The 20,012-nt window shown below is 43.1% G+C and overlaps 1 protein-coding gene across 1 annotated transcript in view; it reads left to right on the top strand.

Annotated features, from left to right (window-relative positions):
- The window catches only part of LOC306886400 (collagen alpha-1(XII) chain-like), an 87,695-nt gene that overhangs the window by 7,655 nt on the left and 60,028 nt on the right, over positions 1-20,012 (top strand). Inside the window, exons 10-17 of the mRNA XM_079443473.1 lie at positions 846-1,448; positions 2,686-2,964; positions 3,053-3,325; positions 3,410-3,679; positions 16,233-16,502; positions 17,909-18,175; positions 18,291-18,483; positions 19,369-19,493. Of these exons, the coding sequence (XP_079299599.1) occupies positions 846-1,448; positions 2,686-2,964; positions 3,053-3,325; positions 3,410-3,679; positions 16,233-16,502; positions 17,909-18,175; positions 18,291-18,483; positions 19,369-19,493 (2,280 nt within the window). The remainder of the gene's footprint in view (positions 1-845; positions 1,449-2,685; positions 2,965-3,052; positions 3,326-3,409; positions 3,680-16,232; positions 16,503-17,908; positions 18,176-18,290; positions 18,484-19,368; positions 19,494-20,012) is intronic.

The raw sequence follows: 20,012 nt of genomic DNA, 5'->3' as shown, positions 1-20,012 counted from the left end.
CCATTTGCATTTGGTGTTTTAATCCGTCCATTTTTTTTCCACTTTTGGCCATTTCTGTCCTGATTTTGAAGGGAGGGTCTATGGGTGAGTGTATGTATGGGCCTTTTTTGATCTGTTGATCTAATATTGAGAAATAAGCTTGCACAATTTACATAAGACCGGAAAACGATACGGACAATATAACAGCAGCTTTAAAATCACGATACTAATAATATAATAATACTAAACTTATGATTTCAGATGGCAAAATTTAAATCCCATCTGGCTAATATGCTTCAAGAACACATCCTGCGATGTTGTAGAATTACATCAGTAGGCAGAGAGGAGATGGTCTTTTATGGCTGATCGAACGTATTCGAGCACATGTGTGTCCACGTTATGTGATCGGATTGACCAAAACATGTCTTAATGGTGTAAACAAGTTCAAAAGTATTCAACCATGGTGCACTATGTTTGAGCACAGAGAAGTGTGAAAGAGATCTGAGCACTACAATTCCTTGAATTATGTTGATAAAGGATGCAACTGTTCATGGATCACCTTCTTGTGGGGACTGAATCAACAACATTTCGGAGTTGCCAGTCCGAATATTTAACCATCCTATTATAGGTTGGAATAGACTACATGGATTTTAAAATCTGAGCTAATGTTGAGTCCATCAGACTGTAAACCGTTGCAAAAATCATGGCAAAAGTTGTGTAGTGTATTCCAGCCTTAAATCTCATAGATCCGCCCAATTCATAGTTTATCTATGTACTGGTACTTTTTGATCTGCTTACCCTCAAAATGCAAAAAATGATAATTTCCAGACAGACAGGTTGTGAATCTTATGTTTTGTTCCCTATAGAGTGCTCCCTAGAGGTCGAGCTCCAAGCTGATATTGTCCTCCTGGTCGATGGCTCGTACAGTATAGGACTGGCTAACTTTGCTAAAGTTAGAGCCTTCCTTGAAGTGCTCGTCAATTCTTTTGACATCGGACCCAACAAAGTGCAGATCAGCTTGGTTCAGTACAGCCGGGATCCTCACACTGAGTTTGCCCTGAACAAGCACCATGACATTGCAACTGTGCTCAAGGCAGTGCGCACCTTCCCCTACCGTGGAGGCTCCACCAACACTGGCAAGGCCATGACCTATGTAAGGGAAAAGATCTTCATTCCAGCCCGTGGCGCTCGTGATAACGTGCCCCGAGTCATGGTGCTCCTCACAGATGGCAAATCCTCGGATTCTTTCAAAGACCCTGCCAACAAACTAAAGGAAGCAGACGTGGAGATTTTCGCCGTGGGAGTCAAGGACGCCGTGCGCTCCGAGCTGGAGGCGATTGCCAACGCTCCTTCTGATAACCATGTGTTTGAGGTTGAAGACTTTGATTCTTTTCAGAGGATCTCCAAGGAACTAACCACATCCATATGTCTAAGAATTGAGCAGGAGCTCCATAACATCAAGAAAAGAAGTACGTGCCAGCTTCGATTACATTAATTTATTGTTTTTTTTCTGTCATTTCTGTTCGTGTTTATGTGAGTGAGCTGTATGGATAGCTTACTGTGATTTCCAAGTAGGACATGTTCCTGGATCAACAGCCTTGATGGACCTGGAATAACAGTCTTATCAACCAATAACATTTTAGGAATGAAAAAAGTATTAAGGTTAGGGCTAGGGTTAGGGATTTCAAAAACAATCTTATGAGCCTATCTATTCCCTCTGATAAGCAGTTTACTCTGGGTAGTTAGTTAAGGATAGGTTTCAGACTATGTTTGTTTGATGGGAATGTTGTTCCAGGATCAACAAAAGATGTTGATCCACGAACACACCCTGCTTGGGACAGTCACCAGTATGGTTTCATAATACAAATACTAGAAAACATCTGTTGAGGGCAGATTAGATATAATAAACATCACGAACAATAAATAATAAACATCTTAACATCATCATAATCAATACTAAATTGCTGTTATACACCACATATTTCAGTTTTGTTATTGTGTTAAAGGGACAGTTCACCCAAAAATGAAAATTCTGTCATCATTTACTCATCCTTAAATTGTTCCAAACCTGCATGAGTTTATTTTTTATGTTGAACACAAAAGAAGATATTTTGAAGAATATATGGAAACCAAACAGTAGTATTTTTTACCCATACGATGGTTACTGTCAACTTTTTTTTCTTGTCGTTTTTTGGTCACAATTTATTTTTAGGTCCAATTCTCGCTATTAACAAACCATTAACTATGACTTTTCCCCTCAATTTCCTGCTTATTAATAGTTAGTAAGGTAGTTGTTAAATTTAGATATTGTGTAGGATTAGGGATATGGAATATGGCCGAATATGTGCTTCATAAGTACTAATAAACAACCAATATGTTATTAATAGGCATGCTAATAAGCAACTATTTAATCGTGACAATTGGTCCCTGTACTGAAGTGTACCCTGTACCTTTTTTTTAAATATCTTCTTTTGTGTACAGGGTTGAAACAACTTGAGGATGAGTTAATGATGAAATGATGACAGGATTTTCATTTTTGGGTGAACTATCACTTTAACTCATGTGTATTTAGGATGTATTACTAAAGGTTCTCTTGGAGCAAATCTGCCAGCAAGACCAAGCTTAAAGCACGGAAAGCCAGATAATAAACTCTCAAGAAAATATACATTGTAAAAAAAACTTATAGCGATGTGTTCTGTCATGCAGGTTTGGTTCCACCAAAGTCGCTAAGCTTCTCTGAGGTCACCTCCAGAAGCTTCAGGACCTCGTGGATTTCTGACGGAGAGGATATCCTGTCTTTTATGGTGCGTTTCAGGCCAGCGGCTGACATAACTGGAGACTACATCTCTTTGTTGGTTCCTCATGACACCACCACTACGATTTTGCCCAATCTCACGCCCCTGACCACCTATGAGGTTAATGTCATCGCCCAGTATGATAAAGGAGACAGTTTTCCTTTGACAGGCGAGGAGACGACTTTAGAAGGTATTTAATCATAGTCAAAGTCGTTTATCACTGACAAGTACAGCTTTTTTGCATGTGGCTGATAACACGCACTGCTCTCGCATTTCAGAATTAGGCTCTGTCCGTAATCTCGTGGTGAGCGATGAGACCGTAGACAGCTTCCGCGTGTCATGGAAAGCCGCTCCAGGAGCAGTGCTGAGGTACAGACTGCTGTATGAGCCAGTGGGTGGAGGAGATAAACTGGAAGAACAGACTGATGGGAGTCAGCACACCATTGTGCTCCAAGAACTGCTACCCGTCACCACCTACCGTGTCACGGTGTACCCTGAGTATGCAAGTGGAAGGGGTCCCTCCATGGACACTGAGGGCACCACCACAGAAGGTCAGCACTGTGGGAAGTTTTGACTCTTTTATCTTGAAATTCTAAAACAAGTAAATTAATCCCATATTTATTATTCACTCTCAGTCCGGGGCTCTCCACGTGACCTGAGGGTCTTCAACGAGACCGTGTCCAGCATGAGGGTCTCATGGCGGGCCGCTCCAGGCAATGTGCTGCAATATCAAGTGGCCTACAAACCTGATGGTGGGGAAAGGAAAGAAGTGTTAGTTAAAGGAGACACAACAACTGCTTTGCTGAGAAATCTGTCACCGGACACCGAGTATGAGCTGTTCGTTAATGCCCGTTACACCTCTGGCCTCGGTGCGCCACTGATGGGAACTGGCACCACTCTGGAAGGTAAGACACTTCAGTATTGCATTTGAAGCTTTTTCTACAAAGCAATTTATTTGTCTGCAGTACACTGTATGAAATGAAGCTAAACATTTATGTGTGGTTTAAGACACCCAAATGGCGGTCTACACCAGTGTTTGACCTACACTGCTTTTACAATAATAGATGCAGATACATTTAAAGCAGTCTGGCTACTGTCAGAACATTTCTCAAAAATATGATCATTCCCAAATATTGGCAGATACACCATAGTGAAAAATAAATATAAAAGAATGTATTTTAAATACGTTTATTTCATGCTAAGTATATTACAAATACGTGTACATATTTATGTACTTAATAAAAATACCCTGCAATTGTACTTTTTGAATACTAAACTGGTATACTTAAAGTCTGCAAAAAAAAAAAGACTATTTTCATTCTTAATGCACTTTAATTGTGTGGAAGTAGTGCTGAAGTCCAACTAAAGATATACTGAAGTATATTTGATTGTGCTAAAGTGGAACTATTGCTACTATACTTCAGGTAAACTCTAAATCTCTTGCATTTAAACACCGATATTATTCCAAGATCATAAAATCCTCATCAATAGTGACATTAAAACATTTTTGCCTTAATATTAAGAAATGTGCTTTGTGAAGTGAAGTGACATACTGCCAAGTATGGTGACCCATACTCGGAATTCGTGCTCTGCATTTAACCCATCCAACGTGCACACACACAGCAGTGAACACACACACACACACCGTGAACACACACACACACCGTGAACACACACCCGGAGCAGTGTGCACAAGTAGTACTCCAAATAAAGTTTAATTAGTATTTTATATCAGTAAGTCTTCAGCGATATGTCAGTAAATATGTTAATAGATTTGAACTATTCTTAGTATGAAATAATTGTATTTTAATTGTATTACTTTTAGAGTAGAAATTTATGAGGGAAGCTGTACATTTAGATGCTTTTAGACAGGGCTCTATGCTACCCTAATTGTTTCTTCGCACGCTTCTGTATCACGCTCTTAACAGAGGACAGATGTGCTTAAAAGTCTTTCGGTGTTGTCTGTCAGTGTGAAATCCACTCCGTAATTTTGGTAAACAAATGGATGACCCTTTAGTTGTGTCATCTAATGACAGATCTCACTGTGTGGATTCCCACACTCTCATTTAGACATTTGGTGTGTGGGCAGCAGATGAATTAGCTGAGTTTGTAAAAATTTCCTCACTCATGCTTGGCATTGGAAGAAGAGTGAATGGAAACAAAACCTCAAAAGATAATGGTTTGGTGAAACCTTTTCTGGTGTTTAACCATGGTCTTGCAATCAGAATATGGGGTTTTAAAATTAAATCATAGTTCTGTTCAACTTTTCTAAAGTTACTAATTAAAAAATCACATCATGTCAATAAATAGATTGCAAAGTCTTTTGATACTGTGCTGGATTTTTGGTGATTTCTAGTTATTTGTGTCCTATTACTGTCTGGCTTATATGAGTTGTCTCAAACCACTAAGAGGCAGTTTCTTCTACGTAAAAAAAAAAACGCTTCCTTTTTTGCATTCGTAAAAAGTGAAGTACATGTCTCTCTCAATACTCTCTTGATAAAAAGCATGTCAGAACTGCCATTAACTTGTGGGCTTGCTGAATGTTAGCCACTGGCAAAATAATTCATCCAAAGTTTTTAGCCCTAATGTATCAGCCATAAATGCCCAATCCTTACTGCATGTCTTTCTTTGGATGGGTTTCAAGCAGTGTCATATTAAAATGACCGATTACAGCATCTAACCGGAACCGCTAATGGTTGTCCTCCGCTCATCAAAAGCACATATTTCAGAGGCTTGTCATTATGTATGCTGACTCAAGCCGCCTTTCAACGAAGAGCTAAAGGAAACATGTGACTAATTTTTGGCCGATGACAAGGCGTTTCCAAACTGAGCTGCGTTAAACTCCATATCCTGGAGCATAACACAGCTTTCTTTGTTTTATTTGCTCTCAGCCTCCAGAAAAGTGCACTGTGGGGCCAAACCCAGTCGGGGCAATTAGGAAGTGACCTTAAACAAGGGCTTTAGGGGCTGACCAGCTCATTACGAGAGTATGAGAATCACACTGCATCTCCTCTTCAGCCAATTAAACTGAATTGTAAAAAATGCCATTACAAATGTTAACTTGCATTTCTTCTTAATTCAAAAATGTAAACTTGTTTTTCTAAATCCGACAGTTTGCTCCAGGGGTCTCAGAGCCTCTTTGTGTTTTAACATCTGGTGAATGTGGTTGCAGTCAGCATGAGTTTTGTCTCATGATAGTTTTTGTGGAAAATGGGCTTGTGCTGTAAGATCTTTGCCAGCACCAGATTGTCTCTCTAGTCTCTTATCCAAGACTTCTGCCATGTTTTACTGAATATGAGCTGAATTCTGTGAGAAGAGAGAGGACAGACCTCATTTTCTCATCAAGCGCAGTCCAGTTGGATCCCATGCAAATTTCGCAAAGCTTAATCAGTGTGCTATTTAAGATTATCCAAGTGTAAGTCAGGCAAGATTATTTGAGATGTTTTTTGTCAGTTTTGTATGGCAGCTGTTTAAAAGGACGTTCAAGATGTTCGTTACCAATGTGTTCTCAGTTTGTGACCACCCCACTGGTTCATTACCTCGTCAAGATTGATTTCTCAGATGTGTCATTTTTTATTCCACTCAGTCAGTGGCAGAGTTTGCTTTCTCTGAATGTGGACACGGGTGAGAAGATCCAGAAATTAGATCCAGGGCCTGAAATTGGATAAAGTCTATATGAAATAGCTACAAAGAGGAAATCAAATGAAAATGTTGCTAAATTGTTCATGATGTAGTTATTTGTCTCTTTAGCTAAAGCTGGCACCTGTGATCAGGGGCTCAAGGTTTGGCAGGTTCGATTTAGCCCCTGCTGTTATGTACTGCAACTACATGTAGTCATGCAAGCAACATGTAACATGATTACACTGCCATTCAAAAGTTTGGAATCAGTAAGATTTTTTAAGTTTTTTAAAGACGTTTCTTCTGCTCATCAAAGCTGTATCTATTTGATCAAAAATACAGAAAAAAAAAATAAATTTTGTGAAAGATTACAGCAATCTAAAATATCAGTTCCCTTCCAGGAACTCGAGCTGCGTCAAAAACGCTAGGGGAACGCTTCCAGCATGAGCGCGCTCTGAACCAGAGTGTAATCTGTCCAATGGATGGGCGAGACGTCATAGGCGGGTGACGTCACCGACCGGGAAGCATAACAGCACGTGCGGCGGAGCTGGCGTTTGCTTTTTGTCAACCGCCTCTCTGTCTGTGTGTATTGTCCTTGCATGTTGTGAGTCTTATTTAGTGCTGTACGTCTGTTTGAACACATTATAAGCTCCAGTTAAAACATGTCTAAGAGTGCTCACAAAATAAAGCACTTGGGCGACAGCAGTTCACATTTCAGACCGTGTGTTCCCCCTTGCAGACGCTACATCACTGCGGGGGATACTCACGATCTGTGTGTGGTCCGCTTGGGAGCGAGTCACACAGAGTCGGCTCTCGAGGGAGCTGCACTCGTGGGGTTCGCAAGTGGATCAGGTAGTGGGAAGTGAGACGGGCCAGCCCCTATCTCCTTCCCCTCCTATCAGACCCAGCGGCTGCTCCCCGGGATCGGAAGCCCGCTCCGTGCCCCCCCACCCCCCCACCCCGGGGCGCAGCTTGATGCTTCTCCTCTCTTCCTCCGAGGAGGTTGAGATGGAGAGTGTCGATGAGGCTTCGCACCCTCAGCCGCCCCAGTATGAGGAGCTAGTGGAGGTGATTACTTGAGCGGTAGCCAAGTTAAATATTAGTTGGCCTGCCGAGACCTCGGTCGACCCGCAGCCTAGTAAGCTCGATGAGAGATTTCTGCGTGTCAGGCCGTCACCTTCACGTCGGAGCCTGCCGTTTTTCCCCAATCTCCACACTGAGGTGTCGAGATCGTGGGGTAAGCCATTCTCGGCCCGTCTCTTCATCCCTGCCTCTGGTAATTACGGTAATGTGGCGGGGTTGACTGAGCACGGCTATAGAGTGATGCCCCGAGTGGAACAGATGCTTGCGAGCTATCTGTCCCCTCGCTCGGCGTCGTCTCTAAAGGCTCCGTCCTTGCCTACCAAGCCGCTGTGTACTACTTCAGCATTTGTTGGCAAGGGGTACGCGGCTGCGGGTCAGGCTGGTGCGTGTCTGCACACCATGGCGGTGTTACAGGTGTACCAAGCCGACCTGCTTAAAGAGCTGGATGAGCTGCTTAAAGAGCTGGCCTGTTCGGCGACACTGTCAACTCTATCGTCGACAGGTACCAGGAGGCTCGTAAACAGGCGGCGGCGTTTCAGCGGTTTCTCCCTCGCCGATCTCTAGCTCGGAGGGCTGCTGGGCGGGAGCAGCCCTCGCCCGTGTCAGCTCCTCGTACAGGGAGGCACAGAAACAGAGCGTGGCTACCCGCACCCCACCGGTCGTGGCGACAAGCGCTCTGGGTCGGGGACCTCTAATGCTAAGCTGGATCTGTGGACCGTTCTTAAGTCTAAGGGGTCCTCGGCCAAGAAGCCCTGACGGGCGTGGAGTAGCTCGCCACCCCTGTGGGGGTCTCTAGAACTCCTGGTTCGGCCTTCTCCTGCCGGTCCTCCGCTTCAGGGCACCGAGCCAGCAGCTCTGGGTACATCAGAGGCCAGTCTCGAGAGACTGGTTCCCTTAGTAGACCATTTGACAGGGTGGAAACTACTGCCAAATGTATCTCAATGGGTCCTGCGTACTGTAGAGAAAGGCTATCGTATTCAGTTCGGCACTCCGTCACCGCCTTTTAACGGGGTGGTTCCCTGAGCAGGCTCTGATCATGGAACAGTAAACACTCTCTTGAGGTTCTCATTGTTCCAAAGAAGGATGGAGGCTTGCGTTCCATTTTAGATCTGCGTCAGTTGAACTGCTCAGTCATGTGACTGAAGTTCAGGATGCTGACACTCAATCAGGTTGTGTCTCAGATCAAGTCCGAGGACTGGTTTGTCATGATAGATCTAAAGAATGCATACTTCCACGTCTCCATCCTTCCCTCTCACGGGAAGTTCCTGAGGATTGCTTTTGCGGGCAAAGCTTACCAATATATGTGTGGATGCTGCCCTGGCTCCCTTGCAACTCCAGGGCATCCGCATACTCAATTATATAGACGATTGGTTGATTTTAGTTCGATCAGAGCAAGTGGCGACTCGACATCGAGATGTCGTTCTCGCGCACATTAAAGTGCTAGGGTTGAGACTGAACTCCAAGTAAAGTGTACTTTCTCCAGTACAGAGAACCACTTATCTAGGCGTGGTGTGGGATTCGACCACGATGCAGGCACGTATGATCCTCACCTCAGTCAAGAGAGTGAAAGAGGGCCGGTCTCTCACTGTCAAGCAGTTTCAGAAACTGCTGGGTCTCATGGCAGCTGCGTCCAACGTGATAACTTTTGGCCTGCTGTACATGAGACCCCTACAGTGGGGGCCAAAAGACCAAGGGGTTCTCCCCGAGGGGAAACTCGCTTCGCATGATCAAGGTCACGCGGCGATGCCTACATGCCTTAGACATGTGGAGACAACCTTGGTTCTTGTCTCAGGGCCCGGTGCTGGGAGCTCCTTGTCGCCGCGTAATGCTGGCGACGGACGCATCCCTCACCGGTTGGGGCGCAGTCATGAGTGGCCACCCTGCCCGCGGTCTGTGGAGTGGCCGCCATCTCACTTGGCAGATCAATTATCTGGCCGTGTTTCATGCACTCAAGCACTTTCTCCCAGACCTAAGAGATCACCATGTGTTGCTGCGCACCGACAGCACAACGGTGGTCTCTTACATCAACCACCAGGGAGGTCTGCGTTCGCGCCCCTTATACAGCTGGCGCACCAGATCCTCATGTGGTCCCAGGGCAAACTTCGCTCGCTGAGAGCTGTAACTATATCCCTGGGTATTTCAATGTGGGAGCAGACATACTGTCGAGGCAGGGGCCGAGGCCCAGGGAATGGGTGCTTCACCACGAGGTGGTGAATCAGGTATGGAAAGTTTTTGGACAAGAGTCAGCGCTATGCCCCTCTGGTTCTCTCTAGTTCCTCCAGCTCCTCTGGACTGGATGCTATGGTACAGACCTGGCCGAGGCTTCGTCTGTACGCTTTTCCCCCGATCGCTCTACTCCCAGGAGTTCTGGCGAGAGTGCACTGGGACAAGGTCAGCCTACTTTTGGAAGCACCGTTCTGGCCGGGCCGAGTATGGTTCTCGGATCTGATTTCTCTCCTCGATAGCTCTCCATGGGAGATTTCTGTCAGGAGAGATCTCCTCTCACAGGCGGGGGGGGGGGGGCACTATCGTCACCCTCGCCCGGAGCTGTGGAAGCTGTGGGTGTGGCCTCTGAGGAGGCACAGCTCATAGCTTCCGATCTCTCAACCGAGGTTGCTGAGACCATCCTCCAATCCAGAGCTCCCTCTACGAGGAAACTGTATACCCTGAAGTGGAAATTTTTCACTTCTTGGTGCGGAGACCGCCACCTTGACCCAGTTAACTGCCCAATTGGTACAGTGCTGGAGGTCCTGCAGGCCTGTTTCTCAGCAGGGGTAACCCACTCCACCCTGAAGGTTTACATGGTGGCTTTATCGGCCTACCACACCCTTCTCGGTGGTAAAACCGTGGGTAGACACCCCCTGGTTATATGTTTCCTCCGCGGTGCGCTGAGGCTGAGGCCTCCAGTACGATCCCGTGTCCCTGCATGAGACCTGGCTGTGGTTTTAGAAGCTCTCTGTAAACCTCCATTCGTGGCGTGGGCATCTCGTTCCCCTAGCGCTTTCGACGCAGCTCGAGTTCCTGGAAGGGACGCTGCGTCTCGAGGCCATACTTCCTGCATCCCTGCGAGCGGTTGCTCCGCCGCACGTGCTTTTATGCTTCCTTTTATGCTTGACGTCGGTGACGTCACCCGCCTATGATGTCTCGCCCATCCATTGGACAGATTACACTCTGGCTCAGAGCGCGGTCACGCTGGAGGCGTTCCCCTAGCGCTTTCCATGCAGTGTCTCGTTCCCTTCTGGGAACCAGGGTTACATACCTAACCCGAGACGTTTTCTCTTTTAATATACTTTAAAATATAATTTATTCCCGTGAAACAAAGCTGAATTTTCAGCATCATTACTCTAGACTTCAGTGATCCTTCAGAAATTATTCTAATATGCTGATTTATAATCAATGTTGGAAACAGTTGTGCTGCTTAATATTTTTTGGGACCTGTGAGACTTTTTTCAGAATTCTTTGATAAATAAAAAGTTAAAAAGAACAGTGTTTATTCAAAATATAATTTTTGTGTTACAATATACACTATTATTCAAAAGTTTGGGTATTCTTTTATTCAGCAAGGATGTGTTAAATGGATAAAAAGTGATAGTAAAGACATTGTTAGAAAAGATTTCTATTTTGAATAAATTCTGTAAATTTGTATTCATCAAAGAATCAAAGAAAAAAAGTATCACCGGTTCTAAAACAATATTGTGCAGCACAACAGTTTAAACGCTGATAATAAATCAGTATATTAGAATGATTTCTGAAGGATCATGTGCCACTGAACACTGGAGTAATGGCTGATGAAAATTCAGCTTTGCTTCACGGGAATAAATTATATTAGAAAGTATATTAAAATAGAAAACCAATATTAGAAATTGCAATAACAGTTCACAATATTACAGTTTTTTTTTCTGTATTTTTGATCAAATAACTACAGCCTTGATGAGCATAAGAGGCTCACATTAAAAACTCTTACTGATCCCAAACTATTGAATGGCAGTGTACATACAATAGTATACCACAGTAGATATTTCGCCAGAGGTTGATTGATTGTGACTTTCAGTCCTGACATCCTGTATGGTTTGAATGAGGATGACAAGTATGCATGAGATTGTCAGTCAAAGTCAGAGTACCTTGCAGGCAAGCAGGCAAGTTCAAGTCACGGCTCTTTCTTGACCCTGTTCCCCACTGCCTCCAGTCTACCCTAGCGTTGTCCTATCGAAATAAAGGCAAAAGGACAAAAAATCACTTAATATGCATGAGGTGGTCAGACCATCTGTCAAGAGAATGTGTTGGGCTGAAGGACACAGCATTGGATAATTTGTCTTGCTTCCAGGTACACCAAACGTTTCCAAAGTGAAATAATTCAGGATGACAGTCACATTAGTGCTAGAACTCCTGTTCCCAGTTAACATCAACATTTTGCTTGGATGGAACGCTAAAACAAGGATCAAAGAAGGAAAAATAGCATATGTGAAGGTCCAAAAGGAGTCTGGTTTTAATCTGGCTTCAACACATAACAATATCAGGACAGCATTAATAAACCCATGCACGGTATTGTACTGTTGTGTCTCGGTTTAGTGGCTACATTTTCTGTCAATGCAAAACCACAAATGAATATTCATTAATAGTTTGTGTTGTCTGAGTTAGAGGTGCACTGCAGTGCCTGGCAGTTTGTCTGCATTTGAACAATCAAAAGCAGCCTGCAGAAGACATTAACATATGATCTGCTCTCTTCTGTGTTCTGTCAGTAAAATCAGACCTCTATGTTGGATGTAGAAACAACTTCAGATCCAGTCATGCTGGCACAGTGTCCTAATTTCTGTCTGTTTCATCTTGAATTAGTTATTGGTGTTCGCTAAGGCATGCAAGTCCTTCAACTATTAACTATTAAATTTCAGTCCATAATTTAATGTTGCAAATATGAATGTGTGTGTTGCTGCTTTACAAAGTAAACAGGCTTTTCAGCTGGTGGGTAATGAAATGACCGAACCATTAAACACCTTTGCATCCTCATGTGTCAACAACTTTGGCACAGGCAAGCACTGCTCAGATATTAATTGGAACATTAAAAAATTGAGCTTGTCTTATTGTCCCTCTCAACAAAAGTTGGTCCCACTTTTTATTAGATGGCCTTAACTACCATGTACTTAAATAAAAAAAATAAGTACAGTGTACTTATTGCGTTCATATTGTATTGCCAAACACTTCTCCTGCTATTGAGGTGTGATACGGGTCAGGTTAAGACCGGTACACACCAAGCCGATGCCGACGAACTAGTGGTGACGAAAGCAGACTGCGCAGTTGGCTCACGTCAGCAGCGTCTGGGACCAAAGTTGCCCTGACACACCAAGCCAACGCTCGACACCCGACGGCCAAGTAGCACGTCCATGCTGCGCTTTTCTCTTGCACTGGTTCAGTAGCTGAACAGCCAATCAGAATGATCAGACGGCCGACAGACCAACGAGCTCCGACACCGATTCAACATGTCGTATCGGCTGAAAAAAAAACCGACGAGGACCAACTTCAGCTGACGGCGTGGAACACACTGAGAAAACTTAGTCGGCCGACAAACAAAAACTTCCCGATGGCCGACCGTCGGCTTGGTGTGTACCAGGCTTTAGAGACAGTATAACTGTAAATGTAATTACAGAAATTAATTACAGATATAATGACATGCAGGTATTTTTTTTTTTTTTAATATAAGTACAACGTAAAAATATGTAAGTACACAAAAAGAGTATTGTGTCAAATTTAATTTAAGTGTAAGTAATAAGTACATAATAGTTAAGGCCACTTTTGTCTCGTTTCCACTGAGCGGTACGGGTCAGTACAGTACGGTGCGGTTCAGCTCGGTTCAGGACCGAACACCCTGAAGGACTAGCCGAGTGTAAGGCTGCTCGAGGCGGATACATGAGCACCCGGTGATCTCCTGGAGCTCCGAAATCGGCGAAGGAAATTTTCAAATAGGCTCTGTCTTTATAAATAAACCGCAGATTTGAGTTTTAAACAACTACATTCTTGCCTGGAAAACTCTTAAAATTAATGACACATGACACTCTCAAAATTTCATGACACAATAACAGTAATATTTTGAAAATTATGCGGGTTTTTGGGCAATGACGTTTCCACAAGAACAGAAAGCATATTGAGAAATGGCTATTGTCTGTGTGAAAATATAAAATTATAAAATACACTGTTATATGTTTTTGTGTTTGCGCACTCTGATGTAAATAAGCCAAACACAGCAGAGCGGAACGAGTGAAGGAAATCCCCTTGTATCACGCAAAAGTGACGATTCTAGTCAACCAATCAATGTTCTGCAGTGAGTTTAGCTCCACCCTTTTGATACCCTTTGCTGTGCTAGGTACCCCAAAAAAGTGGTACGGTACGGTTCGCTATTTTGGTACCATTCATAACTTCTGACAATGGAAACGGATATAATTGTGTACCGTACCGTACTGTACCGAACCGTACCGCTCAGTGGAAACGAGACATTTATATAAAGTGGGACCCAAAACTGTTACCCTTTTTTGAACTGTCTAAAATATTCCAACATAAAAAAAACCCTGTAGAGACATTTAAGAATTTGAGTCTTTGGAGCATTCGTCAGAAAGAAATTGGAACATAATTTTCCTCAGCAGTTATCCTGTCATTTGCAGTCATTATCCTCCCAGGTTTATGAGCTATCTAGTCCCTGTTTGAGCTATGACGCATAGCCTGGTAATTGCACTTTGACACGGGCTGTTGTTTTAGATTGACAAATGGCCCGTTTGGCTTGTTTTAGACCAGCAGAGCTCAATGTGCGGGAGATGGGTGACTATCCTAAAGTCAGGAGTACATGAGGATGGGTGGTGAGAGTGAGAGGTGTTACTGTGAAAGTTTTACACTGCAGTTCACTATGTTGTCAACACTGAAAATTTCCTTTCATTTCAAGTCTCTCTCTTCTCTTCTGCTTTGGGCCACTCAACATAGAACTGAGAGAAAGAGAGAGTGAGAAGATAGGTAGGTGGTATGGTGCAAATCAAAAAGCGAGCTACATCTGCATTTTAGCAGTCTGTGTTTAATGGATCAGGTTTTGTGTTCAATGGAAAGTAGATGTGATGACAGATGTGTGGCAGCAGGGAGAGAGATTATTTTTGCAGAGCTGTTTTCCAGGGTGCACGTTACTGACAGAGTAAATCAAAGCAATCACGAGCTACCAGCGTCTTAGATAGACTAGTGGAGAATTAGATAAATGCTCATTTAATGGAATAGTTTACTCAAATTTCTCAGATTTATTTTGTTTCTAAATTTCTACTTTCAGGGAACACTGAAAGAGACCACTGCTCTTTTTCTTCCTTCAGTGATCTTTGATCAGGCCCATCCACCTCTGAAAAATACAAAAAAAATGGTCCATTTTCCAGTCCAGTTTCAAATCAAATCCAAAATGTGCTGTTGTAAAATTATGACAAGCAGTTTTTTAATAACCTAAAAAAATAAATTCCATCTACAGTATTATTTGGTCCAATCAGTCTCTAAGCCTGGCCAAACTGGTGTTAAATGTTTTAGGTGATTAGCAAGTTGTTCTCCTGCTGAAAATCCAGCACTAGTGGTCACCAACACAAGGTATGCTTATGTGGATGCTGGTCCACCAGCTAAACCAGAACTATACCAGCTCTAACCAGCATAAACCAGCCTGGCCCTGCATGGAATTCATGCTGGTTTTTTCAGCAGGGCTCCCAGCTGGACTTGGTGTCAGAAACCTCCCTAAAGCCACCAAAACATGCCCGCCTAAGCTTGGACAGCCTGGTTAACCAACGCAACCTGCTTAAACCCACCTACAGTATTTCGCTGGTCTTTAAGCCTGGCAAAACTGGTGTTAAAGTGCCCCTATTATGGATAATGAAAGTTCATATTTTGGTTTTGGGAATCCCCAACAACAGGTTGACATGCATGCAAGGTCAAAAAACACTTCCATTGTCTTATAATATGCATTTATTTTTACCTTACTTGCTCAATGACTCCCAAATGATTCGCTCAATGATTAATTTTCCCACACGCCTCCTTTGCACGACGCTAAACTGCGGTGATTGGTCTGATTGGTCTCATTTTCATTTCATCACGCCTGTAATGCCTGATAAAGCAGCGTCTGTTGAGCACAGTGTTGCTTTGTGTACAGCGTTACCGGGGAAACTGCTATTTTTACCGCTCCAAAAGCGGCACCTAGTGTCAATCGTTTCAATGATTCAGAGTCGACTCTTTCGTTTGAGAGACAATAACTTTATACACGGTGCACTTTCAGATGTAAAACTTTGCAGGATGTTTTCATTCACTTAGAGCTGTGTTACACACTGCATGAAAGCTCATTTTCCAAAATCCATAATAGTGGCACTTTAACTGGTTTAGGTGATTGGAAAGTTGGTTCCCCAGCCTGACTAGCTGTCAGAATCCCAACTAAAACCATCATAACACGTTCTCCTAACAAGCTTGGCCATCCTGGTAGACAAGTTAACCAATGCTGCCTGGTTAGTATTTTGTTGGTTTAATTATTCTCTAAACCTGGCCAAACTGGTGTTAACAAGTGTGTCTTCCAGTCTGAACACTGTAGGTGTCAGAGATCTTTCTAAAACCTTTGAAACATGACTGCTTAACCAGCTTGGCCAGGCAGGGCGACTAGTTAATCAAGGTAGTCTGATTTAATGGAAGTGTTGTTGCTTCTCTGACACCAGACTTTGCACGTATTATGATCTGTTTTTAAATATTTTGTCTTTTTTCTCAATCATTCAGAACTTGGCTCACCTACGAATCTGGTTACTTCGGACGTCACTGAGAGCAGTTTTGTAGCATCCTGGACTGCCGCCCCTGGCAACGTCCGCCTTTATCGTGTCACCTGGAAATCCCTCTTTTCGGAGGAAGCTGGTGAGAAAACTGTCCCTGGGGACATAACCACCACTGTTCTGGACGGACTGACACCGGAAACCCGCTACAAGGTTTCTGTCTACGCTGCCTACAGCAGTAAGGAGGGGGAGCCGCTGCATGGAGAGGAGACCACAGATGGTAAGTCCATTCCCGCCTGCGTAATGAATCCAGCATATGACCAAACACTCTTTACCTCGCTCTGTGTGTCTGAGGTGGGCCTCTCGTCCTGAGGTAACCTACCCCAGAGAGGAAAAAAACTTGATATAGTGTATATAATGTCCGAATATTTCACTGACATGCATATAAACCTAAAAAAAATGAAGTATCTGCCTTACCAATCTGAACCATTCAGTGCAAAGTTTGAAAATTACACTCAATACAATTAAGCTACTAGCAAAAAAAAAAAAAAAAAAATGTATGGTGCTTGATAATCCTCTCTCTTTCTTTTAGTAGCGGAAATTTAAATGTTAGATTCTGGAAACAAGATCTAAATGTAGCGGGAACAGTCGGGTCGGGAAGAAAATTATTCTAAGCGGACAGTGGGTGAACAAAGAGTGAATATATCGTGGGAGCGGGTGGGAGCGGAATACAACCTTAAAAAACAGTCCTGCACAGACCTCTACTATGCAACATAATGCTCTCTGAAGTATGCTGGAGACAAAAGCTCTAAAACAGAAATGTCTCGGTGTTCATTCTGATGTGGAAAAAGTGAAAGAATGACTTCCATTTCCTTTCATAAGCTCAACACCAAGTGGGGGCAGAACGTCATTGCTATAGGTTTGCGTCATTACCACTGTTTCCTCTAAAATACCTTCGCTGTGGGCTATTGTAACATATGGTGTAGTGTACAGAGTGGCTGATTTAATGATTTACACATGCTCTCTATTATCAAGGGATGCCGGATTTCAACACACACTACAGCACTTATGGCATCCTCTTACTTATTCAGTGGGGCAACTCACTGGTTAAACTCACTGAAATTAGTAATTGGTTTATCTTGTTGTCTGGCTGTTTATTTATCGTCTGTCATCTAAAAAGTCCAGCAGTTGAGCCGAAAACAGTCTTCTGGCTTAGGCTGCTCCATTTTATGTCTGCTGCCATCACTCTATTCCTTACTTCCTTCAATACCAACATTAACACACGGTGTCCTTTTGGATTATGGATTCTTGGAAAACTTGGAAGTGTTATTTTTCCATCCATAAAACTCCCAGTTTGTAAAAGGTCTCTCCATCTGAAAGTGTTCCGTAGGCCGGTTAAAAGCTGACAATTCATTCCTTTCCCTCTTGCGTAAAAACACTCCGGTCACGGCATAAAAAGAGAACATTTCAGACAGTCTTATAGTGTCTGCGTTATGCATGACGTACAACCATTTTGGCATGTCTGGTTTCACCCGGTTTGGAGATCCGTGGTCTGTGTTGGATCAAGATTATCTTGGCAGACAAACTTTTATTATTCAGATGGTTTGGTTTTCCTGACCCCTAGGAAATGTGGTTGAATCAGTCCAGCATTTAATGGACATTGTCTTTCATTTATCTTCCCGACAGTGTCGGCCGCTGCCAGAGTTCTTACGGTTTCAGAAGAAACAGAGAGGACCATGCGAGTGACATGGCAGCCAGCACCCGGCAATGTGGTCAATTATAGGGTATCGTATAAACCTCAGGGTGAGACTCGCCAGTTGGCCTCCAAAGCACCAGGGGGCACTAACACTTTAGTCCTGAGACGACTGCAGCCACAAACCCCTTACGATATAACAGTGGTTCCCGTCTACAAGTTTGGTGATGGAAGACAAAGACAAGGAGAAGGAACCACGTGTAAGTTAATAGCAAATATTTGACAACTTGAGGTGAAGCAGAAGTTGTTGAGGTTGAATGTGAACATGTTCATCCTCTTTGTTGTCTAATTTGACACCCTTTATTTTCTCTGCAGTGTCTCTATATAAAGCTCCCAGAAACCTGCAAACTTCAGAGCCCGCTAAAACCAGTTTCAGGGTGACCTGGGATCATGCTCCTGGGAATGTGAAGGGCTACAAGGTCACCTTCCATCCCACTGGGGAGGACATGGACCTGGGAGAGTTGTTAGTAGGCCCCTATGACAACACAGTGGTTCTGGAGGAGCTAAGGTACGAGACGCCAATGGAGACACATGTAAAACTTCACAGACATCAGTTGAACATTGAAGATACACCCTATAAACACCTTAAAAGTCACTGTGAAATCAAATGGACAACATGTACCTTCTTAAAGCATGTTAATGTTTTCAGTCATGAAGACCTGTAGGGCAAAACATCAATAGAACTTCAGCATCGGTTTTCCATCAAAGTTCCATCGGTTTCAAGCCACAAATATTTAGATTGAACACTGGAAATTCTGCAATATCCATACTATTATTGAACTGAATTGTATCAACATTGAACTAAATTGAGCAGAATAATGACACTATTGTCATCTGTAGAGCTGCTTATAACTGAATTACAGAATTTAAAAAAAAATAATTAATAAACTAATACAGTGATATTAAAAGATCAAATTGCAGCTGAGCTTAGAGTATGAATGCAATGCGCTAAATTTCACATTGAGCGTTCTCTTTATAATGGTTTTCTATGGGAAAATGCTTAACGTGAAACGTTGTGTGTTGCTTTTATATTCTGTGCTCATCTGCTTGCTTGTACATGTTATGTTTAATTGTTAAGGTGTATACTCATTTTTGGTCCTCTAATATTACTATCTCAAATACATTAAGCAATTTATTTATACCAGTTTTCTATGGAAAAAAGTTTAGCATGCAGTTTAGTATATTGTGTTCATATTCCGGATGCAGCTGCTTGCCTGTATGCTTCACCAATAATGTGTACTGAATTTAGTCTTCTAAAATCACTTTATTTGTAAAGCCTTATTTTGCTCTCCAGGTGGCCGTTACTGTATCGGTGTGATGTTATGTGAAAACCATAATTTGTTATGGTTTGATAGATAGGATTGTTGACTGATTTGTGTTTCTCTCATCTCAGGGCCGGCACTAAGTATTCAGTGAGTGTGTTTGGTATGTTTGATGGAGGAGAGAGTATGCCACTGGCTGGAGAAGAGAAGACCACCCTCTCTGACGCCCCTGAACCCCCACCCTTCGATACTCCAGGTAAGATTAATAATCAAAAAAACTACTCTCTTTCTGAGAAGGGTACTTTACCCCTCCCAAACCAACCATCAGATCTCATGGTACTGCAGAGTATTCAGCTCAATATGTAGACTTGAGTTACTTGAGTCCCAAAACAATTAGCATACAGCATTCATTTAGTAACAGATGATATATGGCACAAATCTACTGCATCTGCTATGCATTTAGTGGATTCATATATAACATCATAAATTCTTTGTCAATTTTGAATCGGAAAAGTAGGCTGCAGTCTAGTGCCTTGAGTAATGGCAAATACCTTTCAGCACAGCTAATTGTGTTGTGAAAGAGCAGACAGGGTGACTGTGCCACATGGTAGCCATGTCTCTGCCTTCTTGTGGAAGGACTCTTGAATTTCAAGAGCGAGAAAGATTATCTGCTCACAATTACTTATGCTTTACAACTTGGTTAGGAAAAAAGTGACATACAGAATGAAAGCTTTGCACATGGTCGGCTGACCCTGGTCTGGAATGTTGCTCCTAA

Source organism: Barbus barbus (genome assembly GCF_936440315.1).
Source record: "Barbus barbus genome assembly, chromosome: 20".
NCBI classification, from domain to species: domain Eukaryota; kingdom Metazoa; phylum Chordata; class Actinopteri; order Cypriniformes; family Cyprinidae; genus Barbus; species Barbus barbus.
The sequence above is the reverse complement of the archived record's forward strand: the minus strand, read 5'-3'. Positions and strand labels throughout refer to the sequence as shown.